This window comes from Pogona vitticeps, chromosome 1 (genome assembly GCF_051106095.1).
Source record: "Pogona vitticeps strain Pit_001003342236 chromosome 1, PviZW2.1, whole genome shotgun sequence".
Taxonomy (NCBI): Eukaryota; Metazoa; Chordata; class Lepidosauria; order Squamata; family Agamidae; genus Pogona; species Pogona vitticeps.
In genome coordinates this window covers 102,156,899-102,183,556 of record NC_135783.1, presented here as the reverse complement: position 1 = coordinate 102,183,556, position 26,658 = coordinate 102,156,899, and the positions used below count along the sequence as shown (strand labels likewise).

Here is a 26,658-nt window from a genome sequence, read left to right as displayed (position 1 = left end):
CGCGCGCGCGCTTATGCTTTGTAGTTATGTTTTGGGGTGCATAAGAGTTATACACAGATTTTGAACTACACAAGGGTCCAGTGCCCCTAATCCCAGCGTTGTTGAGGGAGAAATGTAGTATTGCTGAACCAAGTATCCCTCATCTTGTAACTGTGTGTGTGTTTGTGTGTTTTCCCTAGGTGTGTAACTTTGTTATTCTTGTTACATTTCATTCTGTTGTTCTCAACCCAGTGTTTGAGCAAAAGATTGTTTCTGTCCTCCGTATTAGCTATTTCACCCAATTTTGTGTCATCCACAAATCTGATAAGAATTCCTTACACACAGACCTTCATCCAAGTCATTAATAAAAATGTTGAAGAGCATCAGACCCATGAATGAGCTTTAATGTACGCCACATTACCTCTTCCCAGTTTGAGAAGGAGCCATTGATAATCACTGAGTACAATTCTGTAACCAACTGTGTATCCACCTGATAGTTGTTCTATCCAGCGCACACCTAGTTAGCTTGCTAATCAGAATATCATGGAGCACTTTGCAGAAGTCATTACATCTACAGCATTCCCACCATCTGCCAGGGAGGTTACCTCATCAAAAAATGAGATAAGATTCGTCTGGCAGGATTTGTTCTTGGCAAATTCATGTTGGCTTCTAGTTATTAGGGCATTGTTTTCAAATAGTTGCATGCAGATAAACGTCTTTATGAATTAATCTAGAATTTTTCCTGGGATTGATGTCAGACTGACTGGTCTGTAGTTCCCAGGTTCCCCCTTTTTATTTTTATTTTTAAGACAGGGACAATGTTGGCGCTCCTCCAATCATCCAGCATTTCACCCATTCTCCATGATTTCACGAAAATAATAGACAGCGATTCTGGGAGTTCTTCAGCCAGTTCTTCCCAAATCTATTTACATTAGTGGCATTTGCCACTGACAAAAATAGAGACTACATATAAATTCCCATTATTTTCAACAGAGTAGCAAAATTTAAACACAGAAGCATGCATACAATTTGTAAAAAGCAGTCAACACTTAACAAATATTATTTCTGAGACCAATTTCATTGTGCCTGGCTTTGCATATTAAATTGAATAAAGAAAGAGGGGAAAAAGAGAAAAAAGTTAGTTATGGCACACAAGCCAAGCTCACCATGTTAGCATATTATCTGGTTTGGAAATATTTATTGGAACCACAAAACGAAGCATCCACACCAGAATCAAAGAACATGAGAGACACTGCAGACTAAAACAACCAGAAAAATCTGTAGTAGCTGAACATGCCCTGAAACAACCTGGACATGAAATTCTATTCCAAAATACTGAAATACTGGACAACACCAGCAATCATTATGTCAGACTGCACAGGGAAGCCATTGAAATCCACAAGCAAAACTTCAACAAAAAAAGAGGAAAGTGTGAAGCTCAACAAAACTTGGCTCCCAGCTCTCAAAAATACGGCATGCAAAAGGTCAACAAACTCTACCCAGCCCCAAGGACAGGGGAACACTACATACAAAAGACCAGCTAATGACACCCATCAAACACAGGAACAGATAATCTCTTCTCCTTAGCACAACAATACACCCACAACAATACACACTAATCACCCATCTACAGAAAAAGACAAAGGCCTATCTCACAGCCATAAATACTGCACTCCCAAAGCCAACTACACCAGAGCACAGAGTGCTGTCCTCTAAAGATGCCGGCCACAGAGACTGGCAAAACGTTAGAAAGAACAACCTTCAGAACACGGCCAAAGAGTCCGAAAAACCCACAACAACCATTATATTCCGGCCATGAAAGCCTTCGCGAATAAATTGGAAAAATACTTCAGGTTTGTAGGTATCAATTTTTAAAGTACTGTATCCAGCAGTAAGTGCGTAAGTGCCCATTCTGTGTGAGGTTCTGAGTTATCTGGCTATCTATCCGCCTGTTACCAGGCTTTGGGGCAATTGTCAAGTGAGGCTTCTGTCTATCACTACACACACATACAAATATATTCAGAGAGAAACAGTAATTTCTGTTCAGAAGTTCTTGTCACTCTATCCCACTGCCTCTCACTCTGGTTTCCCTTAACACACACCATGCATAACAATCCACCAGCATTTTGGGTCTACTAAGAATATTCAGTCATCATTGACCTGTTTCACTTCTCTCCAGGTCGTTTCCTTCCCTCCATCTCAACTTTATTAAAATCACAGTTCCATCAGTATTAAAATCCTTGATAGCTTCATTGCTCTACAGCCCAGGGGACTGGTCCATCCAACTCATGGGGCTTCAGAATAAGACCATATCTCTCCACAAAGAAGGCAAGGAAGGACTACCATCAGTCCAAGTCAGCTGGGCTGGTAATCCAGGAACTAGTTGAGTCCGCAAACACAGAACTCAACTGGTGTTCTAAGCTGAATTCTGAGAAGGGTCTGATACAGGGTCAATGCTGAATTTCACTGAGCTGGTCAGAATGCGATTTTTAGCCTTCACTGCACTTGTGTTTTTTTTTCCTTCTCTCTCCCCCCCCCCAATCTTTGTGCCTACTACAACTTTAATAAATGCATCATCTGGTCCTTCAATCAAATTGTCAATGAAGATGTTGAACTCAACTGGACCAACTCAAATGTGTCAAAAACAAACAAGCAAGCAGCCCCCTTTGGGTGCTTCTTTTGAATTTTATCTTATCTTGACCCAATTATTGACACCCCTTAAAGGTTTAGTCATTCAACCAATTACATACCTTTCTTATAATGGCTGTTACTCTGAGGTCAATTCTTCAATCCATTTGGAAGGCTGATACCAATGGAGTTCCTTAATTAAGGTACTGTAATTAGATCGGTTTGGCATGATTGGTACTTAATACAGTTCATTGCAAAAGTTACTCTTCAATGATGCTTATGAATTGCTGATCAAATCTAAAATCTCAGGTTAAAAACACAATTCTCCTCCTTTTCATAGTTTTACAAGACTAGGATTATTTGCATTTTTCTTTTATCCATGGCAGAATTCAAACATGAAACATGAAAATTAATATAGCCAGAGTGTTCTTGCAGGGTTCAGGCTCTAAGATGCCTGAATTCTTAAACTCATACATAATCTTCATTTGACTTTTCTATAGGCACTGCCCCATCCCAGGCTCAGACTACCCTTGTCAGCCCAATCTACTTGTCTAGGGGTAAGGAAGGTTAGGCCCCACCTGCATCCCTCTGCTGCTAAATTCCCAGCTTCACATGCTTAGCGGGTGAGGGTGTGGCAGAGAGAAAGGAGAGCAAAGGAGCATGAATGAACAAGCCAACTGTGGAGCTTTGAAATTATGCACAAAATAAGGTAGCAGATAAGATTTTTAATTTGGAGTCAAGGTGGGGTGTATTGTTCTGGTTTTCAGTTAAGAGGTGAATGAATGGGACCACACTGGAAATACTTGACCTTCTTGCAGTTTTCAATACCTTGAAGTCAAATATCACCCTGAATAAATGCCCAGTACTTTTTTTGTTAAAATATATGGGTATTTCAAACAGCTAAACAGAGGTAGAAAGGATAGCTGCTTAAACAGAAAAGTCTCATGTTTTACAATGCTCCCGCACACAGATTGTCTGTACTGTATTAGTTATCTCAGTAGGGTGGCCCAATCTATCACTGAGGTAAGAAAATATGGTTTAGCATTGACTGATAGATGACAACTGATTCAAGATTTTTCTTCTTTTTCCACTATCAGTGGAACATCCTGTTTACCTCAACCATCATTGCTTGTTTAACAAATAAAAAATTAAAAATAATCACTTTACCCACCCACCATGTAGTGGAACTTCTCGCTTACTAGTAAACCACAGAAATTCAGAATCAACAGTCCCTTTCTCAAATATCCTGAAACCATACACTACCTGCCCAAAGATCCAACCCTCATGTTTTGAAGAGGTCATGTAAAAACCATGCTTCATCATAGAGAAAGGAAACCTAGTTGAGACAGAAAGATATTTATATCTCTTGAGTGGTGAGAAAATGGAATTAGCACTAGCTTCCCTACAGTTTTAAGTCAACAAAATCCCCTTCAAGTGCCATTTCAAAGCATTTTACCCTTTCCTCTCCCTTCAAAGAGAGACACTACTGTATCAGAAAAGTGACCCATATAATTTATGTATGTTCTATTCCATATTTGACATTAATGTTTCAAGTACTTTTTACTATCAGGCAAGAAGTAATCAATCCTCAAGTGCAATTAAGCAGTGGGAGGGGAGGCAAAGAAAATTCTAGTCTAAGCAACAATGTCTTTATGAAAGTAGCACGTAAAACAGAAAACTATTGGAAGACAATATTCATATTGAACACTCTTAAAATTTGCTTGGCTTCCTGTTTTCATTAAACTGTTTTCATGGCAAAGGAAAGCAAAATGACTTTTTGAAGTTATGTGACTTTTTAACAGGCACATTCTGCAGACATTATCACTGTACCAGTGCAATGATGTTATTACACGACAGAGCAAATGAACATTCTACAAGGCAATTGTAGTCCAGTCCTCTGGCCACTGCTGAGTTTTCCATTGATGATGATAAAAAAAGCACACTGGTCCTTTGATATTGGGCTATGGCACCAGGGTGGGTGAAATGACCTTTAGCCTGGTTTGCTCCTTTTTGCACACCACACATAGAATGATTAAAGTGGTAGGGAAAGACCCCCCCACCCCAATTCTGTGTTGGCTGTCTCTAGCAAGCATGTCGTTGCTAGCACCACTCTGGCAGCCACTGATGATGAAATCCTCTGTGAGCTAGCAAAAATTTAATGCAACTTGCTAGGCACGTTGGACACCTTACTACTCCCTATACCACACCATGGGTGGAGTGCAATGTGTTCCAGCAAAAATAGTGCACATCTTTATCAAACTTGGTGCATCCTGCTAGTTCGGTACACTGTGCAGATTCAATAATATTTTTAATTAAAATAATGTATGATTTCTTTCCTTTCGAATCAAGGGGGTAATGTTGGTGTATATACATTTTTGGGTGGGATAAAAGGTAAAAAAGTTCCCTGACCCCTGTTCTAGATGAACTCTTAACCAAGGCAGCATACAGTAGCACCACCTCCTTGATCTGGACACGATACTTGTGTTGGTACAATAAAAGCATATAAGGTAGCTGATTGGTTGATTTGTTTGCTTGCTTGTTTTGCAGTTGCATCACACTGTCGATAAATGTTTAGCTTGTGGCCTACTAAGACATTCAATCTTTTTTACATGTACAACTGCAAAGCCAGGTTGCATCCATCCTACTGGTGCCATTCATCCTATTAGGTGTCATTCTACCTACTAAATGAAAGAGCACATTTTTGCCATTGTGAGACAAGTGCATTTGCTGTTTATCTTGAGCTGGCTGGATAGCTCAGTGCTTAGGAAGCCAGAGGTTGAGGGTTTGATTCCCTACTGTGCCTCCAGGGAGAACAGCCAGCCTGTGAGGCTTTGAGCAAACTGAATAATCCTAGGATGCCCCCAGAAGAAAGGAATGGTAAACCACTTCTGAGTATTTTGTAATAGAAAATCCTGGAAAAGGCCACTATAAGTCATAATTGACCTGATGGCATGTGTGCACGAGCAGACACACATATTTTGTAATCTGGAGGGGGGAACTCATAAGTCACAGTATCACACTTACTGACAACAGTTTAAATCCTGTTGTCTAGCATAATAAATTTCACTAGAGTAGGCCCATTGAATCAGTGGGGATCTGATGTCAACTTTTACATAAGATCCATTGATTCAAATGGGCCTACTCTAGTTGAAACTTACTTTAGCAAAGTAAGTTGCAACTAGAGTAGGCCCACTTGAATTAATGGAAGTTACAGAGGAGTTGACTTACCAAATCCCCACTGATTCAGAGCTAATTAATCATATTTAAATATAAATAGGATATGGAAAGTTTCTTTGAAGTAGAAGATTACTGCACATTTAATGAACTGTAGCTCTCAACTGCTATGAATACAACCATTTTTGAATATTTTTTTCATCACACTTTGGGGTGGCAGTATAACGAAGGACATTCAAAACTGGCTTTAAAATGACAAGTTCAAGACTCAATGCTATTTTTAAAAAATGCTTGATCTAGCTTTGTTTTTGTTTTGTATTATGTGTTTCAGTTTGGTTTGCCTCAAATTTGATGTGAAATGGTGAGACCTGATACACTTGTCTAATTGGTATGGTAGCAATGCTCTTTAACAATCCTAAGATCTCCACTTGTCATCAAGCTACTTGACAGAAAGACAGACATTTTAAAAAATCTTCAACTAACAGTTTAGCAGTCACCTTAATGATCTCTGGCAGTTCTGATCAAAAAGATATACTTGATGCCAGATAGTCTGGCCGATGGAAATTAATGAATTGTAATCTATACTATCTGAGAACACCAGGTTGGAAAAGACTATCTTACATATTATTACAATAATCAAACCAAAATAAATGTTTCCTATCAAAAATAAAGCAGGCAGCACTGTTGGAGTAGACCATCTCAAAAAGAGATGTTGCTGCTATTTTTCTCCATTCCCAATTAATTTAGTAATACAAAACAGGGGATGTGATGTCAGTGAATTAAGTTTCCACCACCAGCACCACCTCTGCAAAAACCCAATGAAATGGAAGAAGGGTGGAGAAAATTTTGGTTACTCAATTGCAATTATTAGAAATCACCAAGAGACAAAGGAGAAAATATGTCAGCCGCAGGAAGTTTGCGTTTATAATTAAATAAATATTTTGTTATGATAAATGTAATGCCTTAAGATAACCAGACATGTAAATGCACCAATGTTTATTGGAAATGGTAAATCTGCTTCCACAAACAACAGCTTGAAATGAGCTATATCAATCATTTTTAGATGAAAATGGCTTTCATACTTGTTTGTACTTTAACTACTTGAGGCTCCAATTGTGACCAACTCATATTCGATCCATGAAAGCCAATGCTTAAAATGATGTTCTGTTCTCCACTTTTCAATTAGTGTTACAAATTTATTCCAATCATACTATCCAGGTAGTATTTAATGCTCTTTAAAAGACATTTACAGTAATTGTATGTCACCTTATATTTACATGATTCTTTTCATTTCACACATGGAGATCCATTTGCCAATACAGTAACTGGGTGCAGTACATGGAATAATGGCCTTTGATTTCTTATTTAACCTTAATATTAAGAAGATTTAACCTTTCCCCCATTAGTCACATGAATTTTTTTCTTTTAAAAAAGTCATCACAAATTCACGGGAAGCAGGATTGTCAAAGCAGTTCCATATAGCAGCATATGAACTGAGTCACTGAGTGAAGCTCTTCTTGATGAGCACATTCGGAAAGCTGGCATTCAATTCTAGGACAACTCTATTATCAATTTGTGAACAGAAGGACACGTCAAGTAAGGAAAGATCTTTACAAGACTCCAGCAATTTTCTTAAAGAAGCAGGGCTTACCATTCTTGTGCCTAGAAAAGAAGGAAAGAAACTAGTTATTTAAAGAGAGCAAATACATTGTGCTACGCGAGGTGTGTGCATTGTAATGTCTATAATTATGGTAGTACAACATATTAATTTAAATAGATTTCCTCTAGTTCAATCAGAAGCCAGAATCCAAATGACTGCTTACATCTGTGTGTTATGTACAACTTGGGAGCAGCAACTAGCCACGATTAACAAGTTCCTCATTGAATTCCTAGTTGTATTCTGAGTCAACAACTGGTTTGCTACTAGGAATTTAGTGGGGACTGGTTAATCAGAAGCTATTCACCAGTCCATGTTATACCACTGTACTTATGCAAACATAAGTATTCAACTGGATTCTGACAAATTGAAATCAAAACCCCTGCAACATGCCAAAGTAAATTTAGCAAAGCAGAGGAAAATGGGACATCCACTGGTGGCAAAAGTTCAGATGGGAGACTTGAGTCTCAGGATGTAAAAAAAATATTGACAACACAGACTTTCTTATCTAAAAAGCTCATCCTCTCTGTTAAGCCCCGAAGTTCTACTGTGTAGCCTTGAGTAAGTCATTTTCAGCCTAGTCTACCTTATGAGATTGTACTCATGATGAAAAACTCCCTTCTACTGCTTTCAAGTAAAAGTGGAATAAAATGTGAAGAGTCATACAGTCATCATTATTTCTTTACTAATCAGGCTTCTCCCCTTAATTTCTCTGAATGATCCTGTGAAGCTACCTCTCTGGATTCACATCGATCCCCTCCTATGATGAGCAACATGGATGAGCTATAGAATATACACTGTCATGTAATCACTAAATAACAAAAAATCTGTCTTACTTGGAAGTGAGTAATCAGTGGCACAGTTTGAGTGGTAAACAGTAATCTTGGCTACTTATTAAGTCAGCCCACATTTCACTGAGTGAGTCACCTCTCATACTCAAGGCAATGAACACGTGTAAGCGATTTCAATTAAAACATGCTTATCTGAATGCAAGTTCCCATCAAAGCAATGGTTTATTTGACAAACAGTGCAGAAGTATAATACAAAGCATATAAAAACGCACATTTTAGCATCAATTGAGAATATGAAGTAGGTGGATTTTTTTTTCCTCTTGAAGAGAGAACTCAGTTTCACATTGTAGTCTCCCAATCTTATCTCTGAACCGAACACTAACTTTCTCTGCAACCCCCATGCTCCAGCAAGCTACCTGCCTTAAATGTAACACTTCCACATTTGATAGCCCTTTATAATATTCAGTACATATAGACAAATTGTTTTTAAAGACTTCAAAAACTTTTCCAATGAAAATGATTTTAAGAGGAGTTGCCAGCACCACTAGAAACTCCCAGTTAGCAGAACCAGAAAAACCAAACTATAAGCTTGACCAAAACATGGTGAGAATTAATGCAATTATTTCACATCTCTGTTTATGGAAGTCTGTATCTATCCTTTAAAAAATCTTAATTTCACTTAATTTCCATCTACAATTTCCCAAATACAACTGTTGTGTACTGCATTCACAAACTATGTATATTCAGGTAACAAATGTTAAGCTAATCAGTCAGAAATCAACTACAAAACAACATACTTTGTGTGCTTTCCTGCAATTATATTAAGAAAGAGGACTATTAAAAAGCACTGGACATCGTAAGGTGAACCTACTAATATCCTCCCCCCCCCCCAGTTTCTATGGGACTCCCAAATACAAGATTTCTGTTGCTTGATCTTTATTTTGTCACTTGTACTAGCTGTTCGCACTTTCGTATAAACTCATAAGGTACGATCTGCCAGGATTTTCCTTCTAACAATCCTTTAATATTGGCATTTTAAGGAATGCTTCAGAGCAGTACAATCTTGTTGACTGACAGAAATTCATACCTTAGCTTGTCTGTTAAGAAATTCAAGCGGTGCTTAAAGAAGGTATGAACATTTGCTGTCATAATGTTTAGTAAAACATTCTTGGAGATCATAGTTGAATTCTGAATCGGAGGCATAAAAAGCTAAAGCGAAGGTACGAACCTTCCCCGTCCACCCCTCCAGAAAGCCACATTCTCTTAGGTGTAATCTGTGAGGTTGCACACTGAGTCCCACCCCCCCGCACAAAGTTTTCACCCATTCCTTGGACACACTCCCTCCCCCCCCCGCCCTCATTTTCAGGGATGTTAAATTAAGCCAAGAGAGTTGTCAGAGCTGCAGATTTTAAATTACAGTGGGCAGAGTGGTTTGGGAAGTTCTGGAGGGATCCTTCAGAAGGGAAACTCTTAGAAATTCAGGTACAAAATGCCTTTCTGGCATAGGGGTTATATTTTTAACACACTTATTTCTGTACAAAAAAAATTGAGTAACTGCTTTTGAAACTGTCAAGGAAAGCTGATGGTTTTGACAGCCATGAAGGGGACAGTTGGAGCTTTTGGCATTGTAGGAAGCTGTGGGAGGTTTTTGGTGGTTTATGGCATCTAAGAAGCAGTTAAATATTCGCATGCAAGGAAAGAATGCATTGTTATTCATCTTTTCATGCCTGAGGAGTTCTGCATATCTGAAAATACAGCTTTTAAATTTGTGTGAATTTATTTAGAATTACTGGTTTAACTCAGTGATTTGAGATAACAACTGATGTACGTTGGCGTACAGATGGATAAACCCACCACATTCTTCTAAGCTGCACTTCATGCTGCCTGGCTGCAGTCAAAATATCAAATGTAAGTTCATTCCTCTGAGCATGTTTCATCTCCTTATTTAAGCATAATCCATACATATGCTGCAATTTAGGTCATCATATAATGTCACTGCATATGGAGACCTATAAGCAAGGAAGAAAACTAACCTCTTTTTACATTATCCATTCTCCTATTTTAATCATTGCATCAAACATGGCACCTAAATTTATGTTATTTATTTATTTGAAATTTTAATATGCAGCCTTTCTCCTGAAGTATCCAAGGTGACTTAAAGTATTAAAAGAAACAAAGACAAAAGCTAAAAATAAATTATTACAATATTAAAAAAGGACTGAACAAGTATCATATTAAGAACTCATAAGTATGAGCAGTACTAAAAACAAAAGTAAAACACAGAATAAATTATCCCTTTTAAAAATTCCACTGGTCAACCAGTCATTTAAAAGAAACCCTACCTAAAGAGAAAGGTCTTTGTCTGCTTGCAGATGAAGAGCAAAGATGGGGCCAGCCTTGCCTCCCCTGGGAGGGAGTTCTAAATTCTAGGTGCAGCAACAGGGAAGACTCTCTCCTGTGTCCCCACCAAGCATGCCTGTGATGGTGGTGAGATGGAACAAAGGCCCTTCCTGATTATCTTAATAGCTGAGAATGCTCATAGATGGTGATACAATCTTTTAGGTAGTTCAATCCAAGCTGTTTAGGGCTCTATAGGTTAAAGCTGGAACTTTGAATTGTCCCTGGAAATGGATTGACAGCCAGTGGAGCTGCTATAACAGGGGAGTTGTATGTTCCCTGTAACCAGCCCCAGTTAACAATCTAACTGTGGCAGAGCATTAATAACCATGAACGAAGGAAAGATGGGATAGACAGACATTCTAGGAGGACTCTCTTAAGTTTATAAGTCAACCGAGATGGATATTTATCATATAATACTTAAAAGAGTAAGCAAATTGTAGACTTCTATAAATACAGTTAGCTCTGGAAATAATTGGACACTGACACAATTTTCATAATTCTCGCTCTCTACACCACCACAATGGATTTGAAATGAAAACAACCAAGATGCAATTGAAGTGCAGACTTTCATCTTTAATGCAAAGGGCTTTTAAATAAATATATATCTCTATATATTCATAAGTCTAATCTGGCGTTTCTATTCTGGACACTTATGAATGGTTTACACCTTGTGATGAACCCTCTGTATTTGCTCTCATGAAGTTTTTATGGTAGACTAGGATAACGATATGCCTACCTTCTGGAGAGTATTCTTCACTTGGCCAGATGTTGTGAAGGGGTTTTTCTTTACCATACAAAGGATCCTATGATCATCCACCACTGTTGTCTTCTGTACATATCCAGGTTTTTTGTGTTGCAGAGCTCACAAATGCATTTTTTTTCCACAGAATGTACCAAACTGTTGATGTGGTCACCCCTAATGTTCCTGCTATCTCTCTGATAAATATTTCTTTCTTTCTTTCTTTCTTTCTTTCTTTCTTTCTTTCTTTCTTTCTTTCAGCCTAAAGATGGCCTGTTTTACTTGCATTGAGAGTGCCTTTGAACGCATGTTGTGACTTTACAGCAACAGTTTCAAAATGCGAATGCCACACCTGGAATCAATTCCAGGTCTTTTACCTGTTCAATTGAAAATAACAAAGGAATAGCCCACATACTGAAACAGCTTTTGAGTCAACTGTCCAATTTCTTTTCGTCCCTTGAAGATGAGGGGACTAAATATTAAAAAGTTGAATTTCTAAACCCTTCCATTAATTTGGATGCAAATACCCTAAAATTACAGCTGAGAGACTGCACTTCAAGTCTATATTCATTATTTAACTGTAACTTGAATTTATTTTCATAAACAGCTGAAAAAACAAAACTGATATCAATGTCCAATTATTTCAGGACCTAACTGCATATGTGCTTTTTCTTGGGCATTTCAGCTCTGCTATATAATTGCATGAATACCATCATGAAAACTGCAATCCCAAATATTCTGGGCTGTAAGATTCAGCCTTGTCATTTGATTGACATCTCTCAAATAGCACGATTAAAGAACAATGATTAAAGAACAACTTGACCATTATTTAATGTGCTGTTATTTCTAAAGGTATTATTAGCAAGAGAGTGAGAAGAAAATTTGGATCTGAGCTCTTTCCAGCTGATACTCATTCCACAGCAAATCTACTGTGGAAATCAGCTAGCTTTCACAACAGCTCTTCCAAAAACAGTGAGGATACTCTTCAACCTTTTAAAGGAATAATCTATGTTCACAGGTTTCTTGTTTGTTTGTTTACTTGTTAGTGGATTAATGCTAATATTAAAAGCTTCTGACTCAAAAAGTTCTTGTTGCTTGAACTCTACCCCAGGAAAAAAGCAAAACAAACAAAAAGTCACCTACAGTTGTAACTGGTCTAAAAAATCAGGAAAACCTTCATGTACAGAAATTTACACACCAGGCTTCATGTACAGAAATTTCTAGTGTGTATATTATAAGACAAGGTTTTCTATAATATTTGTGTTCTGGGCTAAGATACTGTACAATGTATAACATACAGAAAGAGAGGGACTTTAATTATCACAAAATAATTTGTACTCTGATTAGCAAAAAGTTTCTGTTTCTGAGTTAAAATGAAAGATTGCAGTTTTAAGTTTCAGGGATAACATTTTCTCATATATACTAAAGAAAAATGGAAACAAAATATTTTTAAACAATTAACAGTTTTTTAAAAAAAGGAATATACTCAGCAGAGAGCTTTGTGTCGTGCAAGAAAATGTTTTATTATAAGGTTCACACTTTATAAATAATATCCTGTCACACGCTATTAAAATTCCAAGAGCTTTTGAAAATTGGCAATAGCAGTTGAATGGTTTTCAGGAAATTATGAAAAATTCATATCTTTCCAAATAAGTAGCAGCAAAGAGGAAGCAATTAGACAAATTTGCAGTCTCATTCAAAATCCTGTAAATCAAATAATCTGGAGTTAAACTGATTTACTCTCATAGCCAAATGTTTCTATCAGTAAGAAGTATTTCTTCCTGAGCCATTTTTATGTGAATCTGCCACCAGAAAATGGAAGATCTCTGAATTTACCTCCAAGAAAGGTAAAAGTAAAGGTTCCCCTTGACATTTAGTTCAGTCGTGTCTGACTCTAGGGCGTGGTGCTCATCCCCATTTCCAAGCCATAGAGCCAGTGTTTGTCCGAAGACAGTTTCTGTGGTCACGTGGCCAGCGCGACTAGCATGGAATGCTGTTACCTTCCCACTGAGGTGGTACCTATTTATCTACTTACATTTTTACATGCTTTCGAACTGCTAGGTTGGCAGGAGTTGGGACAAGCAACGGGAGCTCACTCCATTGCATGGATTCAATCCTACGACTGCTGGCCTTCCGACCTCGCAGCACAGAGGCTTCTGCAGTTTAATCCGCAGCACCACCATGTCCCCTATCTCCAAGAAAACTCCTTAGTAAATGTACACTTCTGCTACTGACCACGTGCATTCACTGAAAGAAAATTCAAATATCTTGGGCTTACTTACCCAAGATATCCAGCTGCCGGAGATTTGTACAATTTGCAGCAAGTTCCTCTATGTCAGAATCACAAACAGACCTGTTAGCTGTCAAAAAGAGCTTTTGCAAGTTTGGGAGTTTACATGCCAGTTTTGCGAAGCAACCAGTACTGCTCTGAAGTGTTGGGCACCAGCCAAGATCAAGTTCCTCTAACAGAGAACAGCCAGCAGCTAGCTCTGCTATCCCATTTTCAGTAATATTTTTACATCGCCACAAATCCAGTGTTTTAAGTTTTTTACATTTTGCTCCCATCATACTAGCTACTGTGTCATAGTCTTCAATCTGCAAAAGAAAAAAAAATACATATTTTGGAATGTATTGTTAGTTCTACCCCCACTTACAGTTAAATATTATTATTTTTAAATCTAAAAACACTTAGAGGAAGACCACACTAAAAATAACGTGGGAAGTGCTGCAGGATTGGGACAGGCAGATTTCATTATTTTTGTGTGGACTATATGACGTACAAGTCAATGTGAATCAGCCCAGAATTTTCCCTCCCTAATCTGTAATTTTTCCTCTGCTGCTGCTACATCTACTTTTTAAAAAAGAAAATGCATTGCATCAGTTCAGGCAGTGCGGTTGCTTGAGCTGATATGGACAGGTTTGTCGTTGCTCTATCTGAAGATGTTCCAGCCAGCTACAGCAGCAGTAAGAAAGACAAGGCAGTGGGGAAATTGTCTGCCACTTCAATCCTCTCCTCTCCAAACCTCATACTTGAGTCTGCTTTCCTCCCCCCCTTATGTACTGTCAACTGAGAAGAGAATGTTTCTGGGCAGAGTCTGCAAGTGATCCTGCCTGCTACGATACTGAGTATGACACTGGCAGGGGCAGGACACAATGATCTATAGGGTCCCTCCTAGCTCTGCAGTTCAACGATGATTATGATGATGATGATTCCTGTATTATGGCTGCAGACCTAATATATCCTCTTGCTGAGAAGTAAACCACATTTACCTCAAAGAGACTTACTGCTGAGCTCGTAGGTACAGAACTGCAAGCTAAATTACCTCTTGAGAATAAGCCCTGTGAAACTAAATGGAGATCACCTTAAAGTATACAGACACTGACTTGTTCTACTTCCCCCACATCTCTGGTTCCTCTCTTTTCTGTCTCTGGCTCCTCTGTCTCTCCTTCTCTATTTCTCACCAAATGGCTTCTCTTCCATCAGGTCTTCTCTACACAGCTCCATAAACACACACTCTCTCTGTCTCTCCTGCTCTATGGCTTCCCCTCTTGCTCTTATTCTCTCTTTCCATGGCCTCTCTCTTCCTCTAGGTGGCTCCTCTTTCTTTCTTTTCCTCTGTGCTCCTCTCTCCATAGCTCTCTCATCTTTTTCCATTTCATCTCTCTCTTTCCCTCTCTCCATGGCTCCCTTCTCTTTCTCTTCATGGCACCTCCCTCCGCCTGTGGCTCCTTTTTCTCCACATCCACCAGCCCCATGGCTCCTCTCTGTATTTACATGTACTGTATTCAAAATATATATTCCTATGATAAGGCTAAAGTCCCAGTATATCATCTTACCCATAAGTAAGTCCCACTCACCTCATCTCAATGGAACTAATCCATTTCATAAAGTATTAGCTAGTAGTTTCTGCAATTGCTACAGAATACTTCAATAAGTATGTATGTTTACACAAATTACACTATATTAAAAATTTCCCGTGTAATGTTCTACACTACAGGATGGATCAACTTCAATTTTTAAAAAATGTAACATGAATCCTTTCCTTTTCAGGAAGCAGTGGTAGGTATCTGAAAAATAATTATCACATTCATTATGAGCCATGGGAAAATGGCAGTAAAAGAAGATATAATCTGCCAAATATGGTCAAAAGTGTAACATTTTGTTTGGACTGCCCCCTTCTATCACTAATGACTTACAGAATTCTGTTTTAACTCGCTGTGCAATGTCAGAAGTGCACATCTGTGCACTTTTAATACAAAAAAAGTTGATGTCACCTCAGTTATGTGCCAGACAACAAAGTGCAAACATATGTATTATTTAAGTATAGAGGAATATGAATCAAATTAAATTATTATCACACATCCCACCCACACACCACTATTTTGCCACTAAATGAAATATTCCTCAGCTAATATGATCCACTGTGATATCTGGAGGTATAAATCTGCAGAGCAGGGACTACATTCCCCACGACTATCAATCATGTATGGTTAGTCTCCTTGACTTAAAAAAAATCTACTGTAGATGCTGCTGTATATCTGACTTGGAAAGGAGCTTTTAACCCCTTCTCCTGGTGATTTTTTTACTTAAAGTCTACCCTTTCAAGCTGCTTTTCCCCCCAGTGACACTAACCATTCTGCATTTTTGCAGTAAGATAATGTTCTCTAATACAAACATAGTTTGGTCCCTAACCCCGAGAACATGAATGCAGAATGAATTGGGGGTCTTTGTCCAATAATTTGGCAGTTATACATTTGGATATGCATATTATCACACGGGAAAAACTACAAAAGATTACAACAGTCGTTGCCATTAACTAAGCTAAACTAAATACATAAATTATATCTACCTGCCTGTGACAAGTAAAAAAAACCCTGCTTTTACAGAGGGAATTTCTGACGTGGACAGCTCTAACAAACAAATCCCTGAGAGTCATATCAAAGCTTAATGAGAGGAGCAATGTGTGTGTTCTTCACAACAAAGAAGTTCCATATTTTATTCATTTTCAGCATGCATTTCTAAAAAATGTTAAAACTAGCTTACAATCAACATAAACATGCAGAATTGTACAACCTGAAAGAACAGGTTGCTTACTTGTAATTGTGGTACTGAGTGGTCATCTGTGAATTCAAATGGGTCTTTTGGCACCTGCACAGAACATTCTGGAAATTTCCAGAACTGAGCTGTAGCATTTTGATATGAGCCCCATTTTCTCTCTCCAGATCTTCTCATTTCTGGTTGGTTGCCTGAGGAACAGAAGGAAAATCTCAGCAGAGAGGTGGTTGGACTGTGTGAGTTCAAAGATGACCACTTACAGAATCACACAGGTAAGCAACCTCTTCTTCATAGTCTCTGTGAACACATACTAATTTGTGATCCCAAAGCTCACCTGACAGAGACAGGAAGATGCCACTACGGAAAAGAAGATAACATTACTCTGCCAAAAAATGGGCACGGATAGATCTTGTAACACATGGACACTGGAGGAAAATCTAGAGAAGATCGTATGCCCAGCTGGTAGTGGCAGACAAATATGAAAGGATGATTCTATGCTGATACTCTACAGATCTCTAGTAAAGACACTCTGCAGAGAAAGACTGTCAACACTGCAGCAGAATGCACAAGGAGCTCACAAACTGGCTGTGGCTGTGGTAGTTGAGATAATTCCCACTTTGAGAGAAAATGAGTAGGCACTGGAAGTCTTTTCTTTAATTTTCCATAACAAACGAAGAGTCATTGCATGTGCCTCTAGTCTTTCATTTTAGCCCCATAAAAGGCTAATACACAATGAATGCCCAAGGTGTACAACATTTCTTCCAAAAGCATGCCAGAATTACTGCAAAGAGTGGGCAAGGAAAAACCTTGCAAGATATGTAAGTTGCACTTCTGGTAGAAAAGAGACATTTGGTGTACTGAACTTCCCTTTATCTAGGGAACCCTCCAGTGTGCAAACAAGTGATGGGTTATAAACAGAGGGAGATGCCACTTACACATGGTTGTCATCTTTCTGCAAAGAATATCTGTTTGCATGTTCTGTGTGCCTAGAAAGCAAACCATGATAGGATAAATGCATCTGCAGATGCACAATTCTCCAAGAGTTGTGAGAAATGCATAGAATCATAGAATAATGGAGTTGGAAAGGGCCTATAAGGCCATTGAGTATAACCCTCTATTCAATGCAGGAATCCATATCAAATTATATTTGACAGATGGTTATCTAATTTTCTCCTAAATGCCTCCATCACTGGAGCGAATCTCCTGAGGCAACTGGTTCCATTGTCTTACTGCTTTGACCGTCAAAATGCACGCCACCTTGTTTGTTCATGTAATATACCATGGTGTTGTTCTCCAGAGATCTGTACTGTCTTGCCAATTAGGATTTTCTCAAACAATTGGAAGGCCTTGGAAACATCCAGGTATTCCAGTAAATCAACATGGATTTTTTTTCTTTGGCAGACCACAGGCTGTGAATGTAGTAATGCTAGCACGAGGATAATTTGTTTCTGCAGAAGTCCACCCTGCATACTGAAGACACCTCCTGACAGCTGCAGTTGCACACTGAATGCATATAGGATACTGAAGTTGAAGAGTTGAGAGGTATGACCAGCTGGACACCCGAGACTATGGCCAGTATTATAGAAACCACAAGATCCACAGCATTCAAGATCACCTATGTTGGCCAAGATCTCTGTTGGTCTATGTATCAGGTGAGAACTAACTAACGGTTAGAAAATATATAGAAAAACTATTTACAAGAAGGATTTCACTCAGCCAAGGATGGAAAGCAGGGAAGAATTCCAGGGCATAACCGTCACAACAGCAAACATCAAGGAGCTAACAGATCTAGAGGGGAATAGGACTGATATGCGAAGTGAAGTAAGTGGGGCTTGAAACAAAGTGCTACAGTTCAGCTCTGGAAGGTTCCAAAATGTCCTGCACAAATGCAGGAGGATCCATTAGTGTGCACAGAGATCATGAAAAAGAATATGGGAAATAGACTCTTTAATAAAGACTTCAAAAATGGGAAGACAGGAATAGAATAAGGAACAGCATTAATATGAACTCTATAACAGCTCAGTAGAATAAAACTGTTTATTGTTTGTCTAAAGTAAAATGCAGTGGGCCAGGCAGATTCTTTATGGGCAGCTATTCAGACATTGTGGTCACAGCAGAAAAGACCCTGCCCTGATTATCCATCCAGTGCAATTTTTCACATAAGAGGACCCAAAGTCAAGTCTCAAAAAGTGACAGAAAGACTTACATAGAAGAATGCAGTTCTTAGAAGTTCTGGCCTCAGTTTCATTTAGATCTTTTAGTCAAAATCCACAACTCAGCTGAGCAGAGCAATAAAATGGCATTAGCGCAGCTTTAAAGAACAGTGTAATGTGATCTAACTGACTCTGGTGGTCCCATTTTAAACCAAATGAAGTTTCACCCTTTCTGTCAAGGAGCATGGTCACAAAGATCAAATTATACTTTAACTTAGAAGCAACCAGAACACAAATAACTGATACAATAATAATAATAATAATAATAATAATAATAATAATAATAATAATAATAATAATAATAATAATAATAATAATAATAATAATAATAATAATAATAATAATAATAATAATAATAAGTAGTGTCATAAACAGTATTATTTCAGGAAAACAATGTGAACCCCAATACTGGAAAAGAACACGATACACTACCCAAGAAACCAATAATGGTACTTGTAGGACAAGCTTTCCAAATTTAGAGCAAACAGTAAAACATACCCCTTCCAAAAAACAAACAAAAAAAGATGAGTGTACAGTAATATGTAACAACTGCCGTATTTGTGAGATGAGCTTCTGCATTTGTGGAACAACTTCCATGGAAATGCATTTGCAGCAGCCACATACTGCTATTTGTACAATCTTGGCCTAAATCAGGGAGACTGGTTTTTCTCTCGCTTTAACTTCTTCAGTTGTGATTGGTCACAGTAGCTTTTACTTTTGTATTCTGCAGCCACAGAGAATGCAAAAACAGACCTCACCAACACATTCTGACACTAGGATGCTAGCTCACATTATCTGTTAAAATGAACTGGCAAATCTTAACAAATATGTGACCAAATAATATAGCTATAAAGTAATGCCTACAGTAATTTTTATTGAAATTTGCATAGCAGAGCTGAGCAAATAGCAGTTGTTCACAAGATGCAGAAAGCTTTCCTTATGTTACACACAATTCCTATAAAACTGCCCAAACGGCAAAATATAACCTTATATAGCCTTACAGCACATATTCTGCAAGAAGTGCATTAGTATAATGATTGAAGCTGAAAACAGTGTTAATTTTCCAGCAGAAATGGAGCTGGGAAATCTAAATGTTGGCAACATATCCACAAGTCTGGACTTCTAAAAACTTACCATTACACAGCTACCCAGGCTGAGGTGTTGGAGTTCTGAACAGAAGTTCAGAATGCTGAGTAGTGCTGTTTGCTGCCATTGGGGAACACATCAGAAGCAAATATAGAAAGCAAACACAAAGAGAAAGGGTCAATTAGACATTAAAGGCTGTCATCACTTTCCCTGAAATTTGACTCAAAACCTAGGTAACAGACACCACAAATGCCATTTAATGAGTCCCCAGATGCTCTAACCATTGATTGGCTTAGAGTCAAGGTAATCATTGCAAGCCTTTATATAATAAGTCACTCTGGATGTGGTTTTGCATGCCCTGAAGACACCTTTATTCCCATGACCTATCAGTACTTTTCCCTCAGGAGAACTCTTAGAAGTCTGGTAAGTTCAAATAACAAGCAAGGCCAAACCAAAAACACAGAGGGCTAGTGACATCCCAGAAAAGTGCAGCATCTCTGACATTCAGAGATCGGCTACAGTCTGATGGAACTGCCAATAGAGTCACACAGCATCAGGATCGAGCTGGTGACTTTAATGTCACTGGATGCTCTTGCTGACAACGATACTGACAATCATTGAGCACCTGTCACTGGTAACATGCAGAGGCAAACAAATATAATGTGCACTCTACAGTCATGTTGCTGCCATTTTAAGCATGTTCGCAGGGAAGTGCCCCAACATAAAAAAAAAAACCCAACTGACTACAAGAATATCAAACGCACTTTGAAAAACAGCCATTCTTTTGCAGGGAAGATTTGATTTAAATCAAGTCAATTTAAATCATGACTTAAAATCATGGTTTAAATCACTACTCAGTAATACTCAATTTAAACCATCATTTTAAAATGTAAAGACTCACTCTTGCTGATATAATCTTTAATAATCTTTAATATTTGCAACCAGATGAAGATTTCATATTTAGAATAATAACCTGTCAGATTAGTAACATAGCTATATCAGAATAGATTTTAGTTTTATAGATTAATCACTCATATTTGGAGAACTACTTAAATTGTTTTATTTAACTAAAACAGTAACATTATATAGCATGTACATATTCTTGTATTTGCTTAAACATCTATGTGTTCGTTGTTTGTACACAGATTTGCAGAACAACAATGGGATTAAGGTATCTTCCTGAACTTTGTTCATTTTATACCATTTTTACTGTGTAAAAATGCATGTTATCTCAGCTTTGAACACTTGGAATAACTGAATTAGTTTACCAAAAGCTATTTCAGGCTGAATAACATTTGAACAATAATGTAACTTAAATAGAAAACTATCTTTAGACAGATTTTTTTTGTCCAAAAGCATTTCATTAAAGTATGAAAATGAATCTGATTTTAAAAAAATCTGATTTTAATTTTAAAAATCGAATGAAAAAATAATTTAAAAATAATCAGTTTTATATAAGTCCAATAAATAAATAAATAAATAAAATAAATAAATAATCCATCCTGTTTTTCAGGCTGTGACAAATAATCATCTACACAAACATTTTGAATCAGATATTTGCCTTCCTGAAATTTTTCCCCCTGCATTGCTACTATTTTTGGACATATGGCACAATCCTAAATATGTCTACTCAGAAGGAAGTGCCATTGAATTCAACAGATTTCTCATCTGTGGATACAGGACAGCTTCTGTGTGATTTTTGGGTTAAAAACATGCGGGGGGAGGGGAATAATAATTGAATACAAACTTAAATGCCTTTCTTGTATTATGTATAAAAACAAATTTTCTATTTGTTATTTTTGTGGTAGCATGAAATGTTCACATATATTCAACTAATTTTTAATATTTATACAAGTTTGAAAGCACCTTGGGTATTTTAAAGGATGTTTACTAAATATAAAGACACACTGAAAAACACACACACCTCTGAATACGTCTTATTTGCACACTTTAACCATCTCCTGTTTCAGCCTTAAACATCTCAGCTGCTATAACTGGCGTCAATCCAGATTTAAAGCATTATACATGACGTGCTATAGCTATTTACTCTTTGAAAATGTAGAGATAACTGAAAACCTTGATAGAAGCTACACCACAATTCACAATTTCTGCAAACAGCAACTGAACTTCAGAATTCAAACATACGTTTCACAACCTCTTTACTACTGCAGTCTTTATGGATGATCAATTATTATTGATTATTAATGACACAAATAGGTCCTAATTGGGTTTAATTTACAGACATGATGAGTGAATAGTTTTAATCTCCAGAGTATACTTCTTAAAAAGTGTAAGGATAAAGAGAGAATAGGAGGGAAAAGGCAGAAACCGCTACACAAGTCTATTTAATAATGAAAGGTTTTCCTCTTCAGTCTGTTACTGTAATGAAACATTCTAAGCAGGAGGCTGGCCTCTCTCCTGGCTCAAATGTTCAGATTAACCTTTTCCTCTGAATGCCTGGATAGAGCTGTGGCCTCACTTGTCTTCTGCATCCTTTCCGGATGGGTAAAGCAGCCATTCTCAACATTTTATTTATTTTTGGCCATAGCCATAAACACAATATGAAAGAAATATAGGCTGAATCAGGATCGTATAAGTTGCATAATGAATCTTATAAGGTGGTATGTGAAGAATACTCTGTGGTCCCCTTCAAATAGACCAGACCCCCATTGAGAACAGCTGGGTAAAAGAATTACACAACAGTTTCTTGGCTGTATTTTTTCAACTTTTTAATGCTTACAATAGCTTTGTTTTAGAAAGCCTTATGTTGATTTGAATGTACAGACTTGAAAGGAAAGGTAGGCCGACAAACTTTGAGGACAAAGAAAAACGAATGTATAAAAGAGATGGGCAATTAGTAAATAGGCTAGGTCTCATTAACGCTCTGCAATGGAGTAGGCAGGTCCTCAAGGGTACGGAGCCGTTTTCATGAACCAGCCCCTTAATATGAAACTGGAAATGGCTAGCAGGTCACTTCCATTTTAGAAAACTACTTCTGGTTGGGAACAATTTTCTGCTAGAAACAGTTGGGAACCACTGCAACTTGCTATCAAGAAGTGATTATCTAAAAACAGATGATTTCCTGCATCTTGGTTTTGGAATACATTACAGTGGTGCCTCGCATAGCGAGGTTAATCCGTTCCGGATTAACCTTCGCTATGCTGAAGCATCGCTGAACGGGGCAGCAATTTCCATTGGAACGCATTAAACATCGTTTAATGCGTTCCAAATAGGCCAAATACTCACCGTTCAGCGAAGCTTCAGGATGGCCGGCAGCCATTTTCGCGCCCTCGCCTCGCTTAACGAGGGCGCGAAAATGCTGCGCGCGGCCATTTTGGGCCATTTCCCGGCTTCCGGTGGCCATTTTGGCCGCCGAACAGCTGATCGTCAGGGTTCGTTTTGCGAAGATCGGTAAGCGAAACGCTTACCGGTCTTCGCAAAGCGAATTTTTCCCCATTAAAAAAACGTTGAGCAATCGCATTAGCGATCCGAAAAAACGGATCGCTATGCGATTTCATCGTTATACGGTGTGCTCGTTAAGCGAGGCACCACTGTATTATATTTTATGAAGGAAAATGACAATTTGTTGAAGAAGAGGAAACAGCATCTTCCAAAAGGCATTTGTTTGCAGAATGCAATCTGTTTAACGTGTGTAAATTAAATGATTAACAAAGCAGAGATCAAGATAAAATTATTTTGTCATACATATGGATTACATCTAGCAGGATTCCTACGGGACATCTAGTAGTAGTTTGAGCAACACAAACTAGTAAAACAATAGCCACAATACCAGAAATGAAGAAGTTTAGCATAAACGTATCAAAACAAGGAACAGAACCGTTTTAGCAGTTAAAAACTATATTTAATTATTATATCATGAAGTGTTTTTTTCTGATATTTGTAAACACAAATGTTTCAAAATAAAGGGATCACTATATTCTATTCTGCTTTTTTGTCTTTAATATGTGTTTACTATGAGCTTGAAATATTACTATAAAATCTATTTTTACCAAATATAATCATCACAGATAAAAGAGAGGGAAAATAGTTGTTCCTACCTCTATTTTTGTTCGATAAAGAATTAGACGTGTAAGTTTGTACAATTTGGCAATGTGGTTGAAAGCCTGAGGTGGCAGCTTATCACAGGAGGAGAGATTTAATTCCTGAAGATTCAGACATGTCTCAGCAATAACCTCCAAGCAAGTCTCATTGAGGAAATGGCCACAAGACAACTCCAGGCGTACTAATTCTGAACCACAAACCTTCAGGAACCTGGAAAAAGGATGTTCTCGTGTGAATTAATTCAGCAAGCGTCCTTGGCTAAAATAGCTTATAAAAAGTGGGCAAAATGTAGAAATTCCTCTGCCATATATTAGTACTACAGGAGCAAAGTTAAGAATGCCTCATTACTATATCAACAGCTTAACACACCTTGCAAATATCATAATACCTAAACTAGCATAGTGTATTTTATATATTATAAATTTAGGGGACGTGGTGGCGCTGCGGGCTAAACCGCAGAAGCCTGTGCTGCAGGGTCAGAAGACCAAGCAGTCGTAAGATCAAATCCACGCAATGGAGTGAGCTCCCGTCGCTTGTCCCAGCTCCTGCCAACCTAGCGGTTCAAAAGCATGCAAATGCAAGTAGATAAATAGGGACCACTCAGTGGGAAGGTAACAGTATTCCGTGTCTAAGTCGCACTGGCCATGTGACCACGGAAGATTGTCTTCGGACAAAACGCTGGCTCTATGGCTTGGAAACGGGGATGAGCACCGCCCCCTAGAGTCGAACACGACTGGACAAAAATTGTCAAGGGGAACCTTTACCTTTACCTATAAATTTAGGACAAAGTAGTGCTGCATTGTATGCGTTTAAAGGAAATCCAACAGTAATTTCCAATAGTATGCTTCTACAAACCATCATTGTCATCATCGTCATAATAACTACATGATGATTTATATTTGTTTTATGGTAATTGGTACACTGAAGTGTCTTATCTATGGTCAATTTGTAATTCATGAAGCATTGGAAAGATGGGGACTCATATATCTCCATAGCAGAATATTTGGTTGTGTCTCCATATTTGTATTGTCAAGTTGAAAAGGGTTGGAGAGACTGAGGAGGAGAGGGGAAGGGAGAAAAGCTGCTCTTCCAAAACAGAAAATGTGATATTTGCAACTGCCCCCCCTTCACTGAAAAGTCCGAGTAAAAGAAGGAAACTGGAGACCAATTAATTAGAATCAGCATTAAAAAGGCACAGACAAGCAGTTCAAGTCAAAAATTTATCTTAAGATAGTTGGGTCTTAAGCATTATCTCTGTTACACATCATGGTATAGAGTTTTTAATATGTCTTTCAAGCTAAGCAAGATTTACATATAATGAAAACAAGAGAATACTAAGGTGTCACAGAAAAAACAACTAAAGTGACATCACTGAAAGTACTTAGTAGTTGTATAGTTTGGGGGGGAGAAAAAATGATATTTTAATAGATATTCAGCTGGCCAATAGTAAAATCCATTACAGTGGTGCCCCGCATAGCGACGTTAATCCGTTCCGGATTAATCGTCGCTATCCGGAAACATTGCAATGCAGGTGGGAAAACCCCATAGACACGCGTTCCTATGGGGTGAAAACTCACCGTTATGCGAAGATCCTCCATAGCGCTGCCATTTTCGCGCCCTCGATAAGCAAGGAAATTGCGTGTAAATGTTTGTGGTGGCCATTTTGGAACCGCCGATCAGCTGGCCGAAAATGGGGCCGGCGCTCAGGCAGGAGGGCGGGGGAAGGCTTTTTCGGCCGGCTGACTGGCCGGACGGCACTTGGCCAGGAGGGTGGGGAAGGCTCCCCCGCCCTCCTCCTGAGCGCACGGCGGCTTTTTCGGCCGGCTGACCGGCCGGCGCTTAGACAGGGGAAGGCTCCCCCGGCCTCCTCCCGAGTGCACGGCAGCTTTTTCGGCCAGCTGACCGGCCGGCGCTTGGCCAGGAGGGCGGGGGAAGGCTTTTTCGGCCGGCTGACTGGCCAGCACTTGGCCAGAAGGGCGGGGAAGGCTCCCCCGCCCTCCTCCCGAGTGCACGCTGGCTTTTTGGCAAAATCTTCGCTATGCAGATTCGTCATTAAACGGGGCGCCCGTTAAACGAGGCATCACTGTATTATTAATTTTTACAGGATTTTCTTTCCAGGTTATTTAGGAAATTTTGTATAACAGAACATGACAGAATTTTTAACCAACGTCTAATGCAGGCGTGTCCAACCTTTCACCTTCCCTGGGCCACATTAGAAGATGAAAAATTGGTTTGGGCCGCACATACATATGGTTTGGGCCGCATGGTGGGTAGAGTGGTGGCATACAAGTTAAATAAATAAATAAATAAATAAATAAATAAATAAATAAATAAATAAATAAATAAATAAATAAATAAATAAATAACGGTAGTTTCACAGTCTGGTTTCTTCTGCTGCTAGTTACAGTACCACATTTTCCCACACTAGACAGAGCTAGGAAATTAGAACATACAAGGACATGAATATCTCAACTTTTAAAGAACTGGTTCCCAAACTAGGAGGGGACAAGCCCCTGTAGTGGGGCATGAAGAAATTTCAAGGGAGGATATTAGATCAATATTTTCAGAAAGACATTTTAAATCAGATTTAACAAAATTCTGTGATATATATTACTACTATATCTCAAGAACAGCTACTGCTTCTTATTTTTAATCTAAACAAAATTAATTTTTTTGTGTTTATTTTTTGTGTCAAATTACACATTCATTCTTTTATGACAAGGGAGTCAACTGATGGTGAAGGAGAAGTGGGGAGGCAAGATGATTTCGCAAGCATAAGAAAAGGAGTGTGAAGCTGAAAGGTCTGGGAACCACTGTTTTAAAACCAGGATACTTACACCTGAAACAGATCATAATAACTTGAATTTATTTTT

General features: G+C 38.4%; 1 protein-coding gene across 5 annotated transcripts in view; it reads right to left on the bottom strand.

The window, feature by feature from the left end:
- Positions 1-6,762: 6,762 nt before the first annotated feature.
- Positions 6,763-26,658, bottom strand: part of FBXL4 (F-box and leucine rich repeat protein 4) — a 60,112-nt gene continuing 40,216 nt past the window's right edge. For 3 of the 5 annotated variants that reach the window (XM_078380258.1, XM_078380255.1, XM_020782112.3), the window contains 4 exons: positions 23,782-23,995; positions 19,772-19,843; positions 13,651-13,963; positions 6,763-7,443 (listed from right to left, as the gene is read on the bottom strand). In XM_078380258.1, coding sequence (XP_078236384.1) covers positions 7,280-7,443; positions 13,651-13,963; positions 19,772-19,843; positions 23,782-23,995 — 763 coding nt within the window. In that variant the 3' untranslated portion in view covers positions 6,763-7,279. Of the gene's footprint in view, positions 7,444-10,571; positions 10,706-13,650; positions 13,964-19,771; positions 19,844-23,781; positions 23,996-26,658 lie in introns of all 5 variants that reach the window. The other 2 variants (XR_013538497.1, XR_013538496.1) reach the window with 1 other exon arrangement.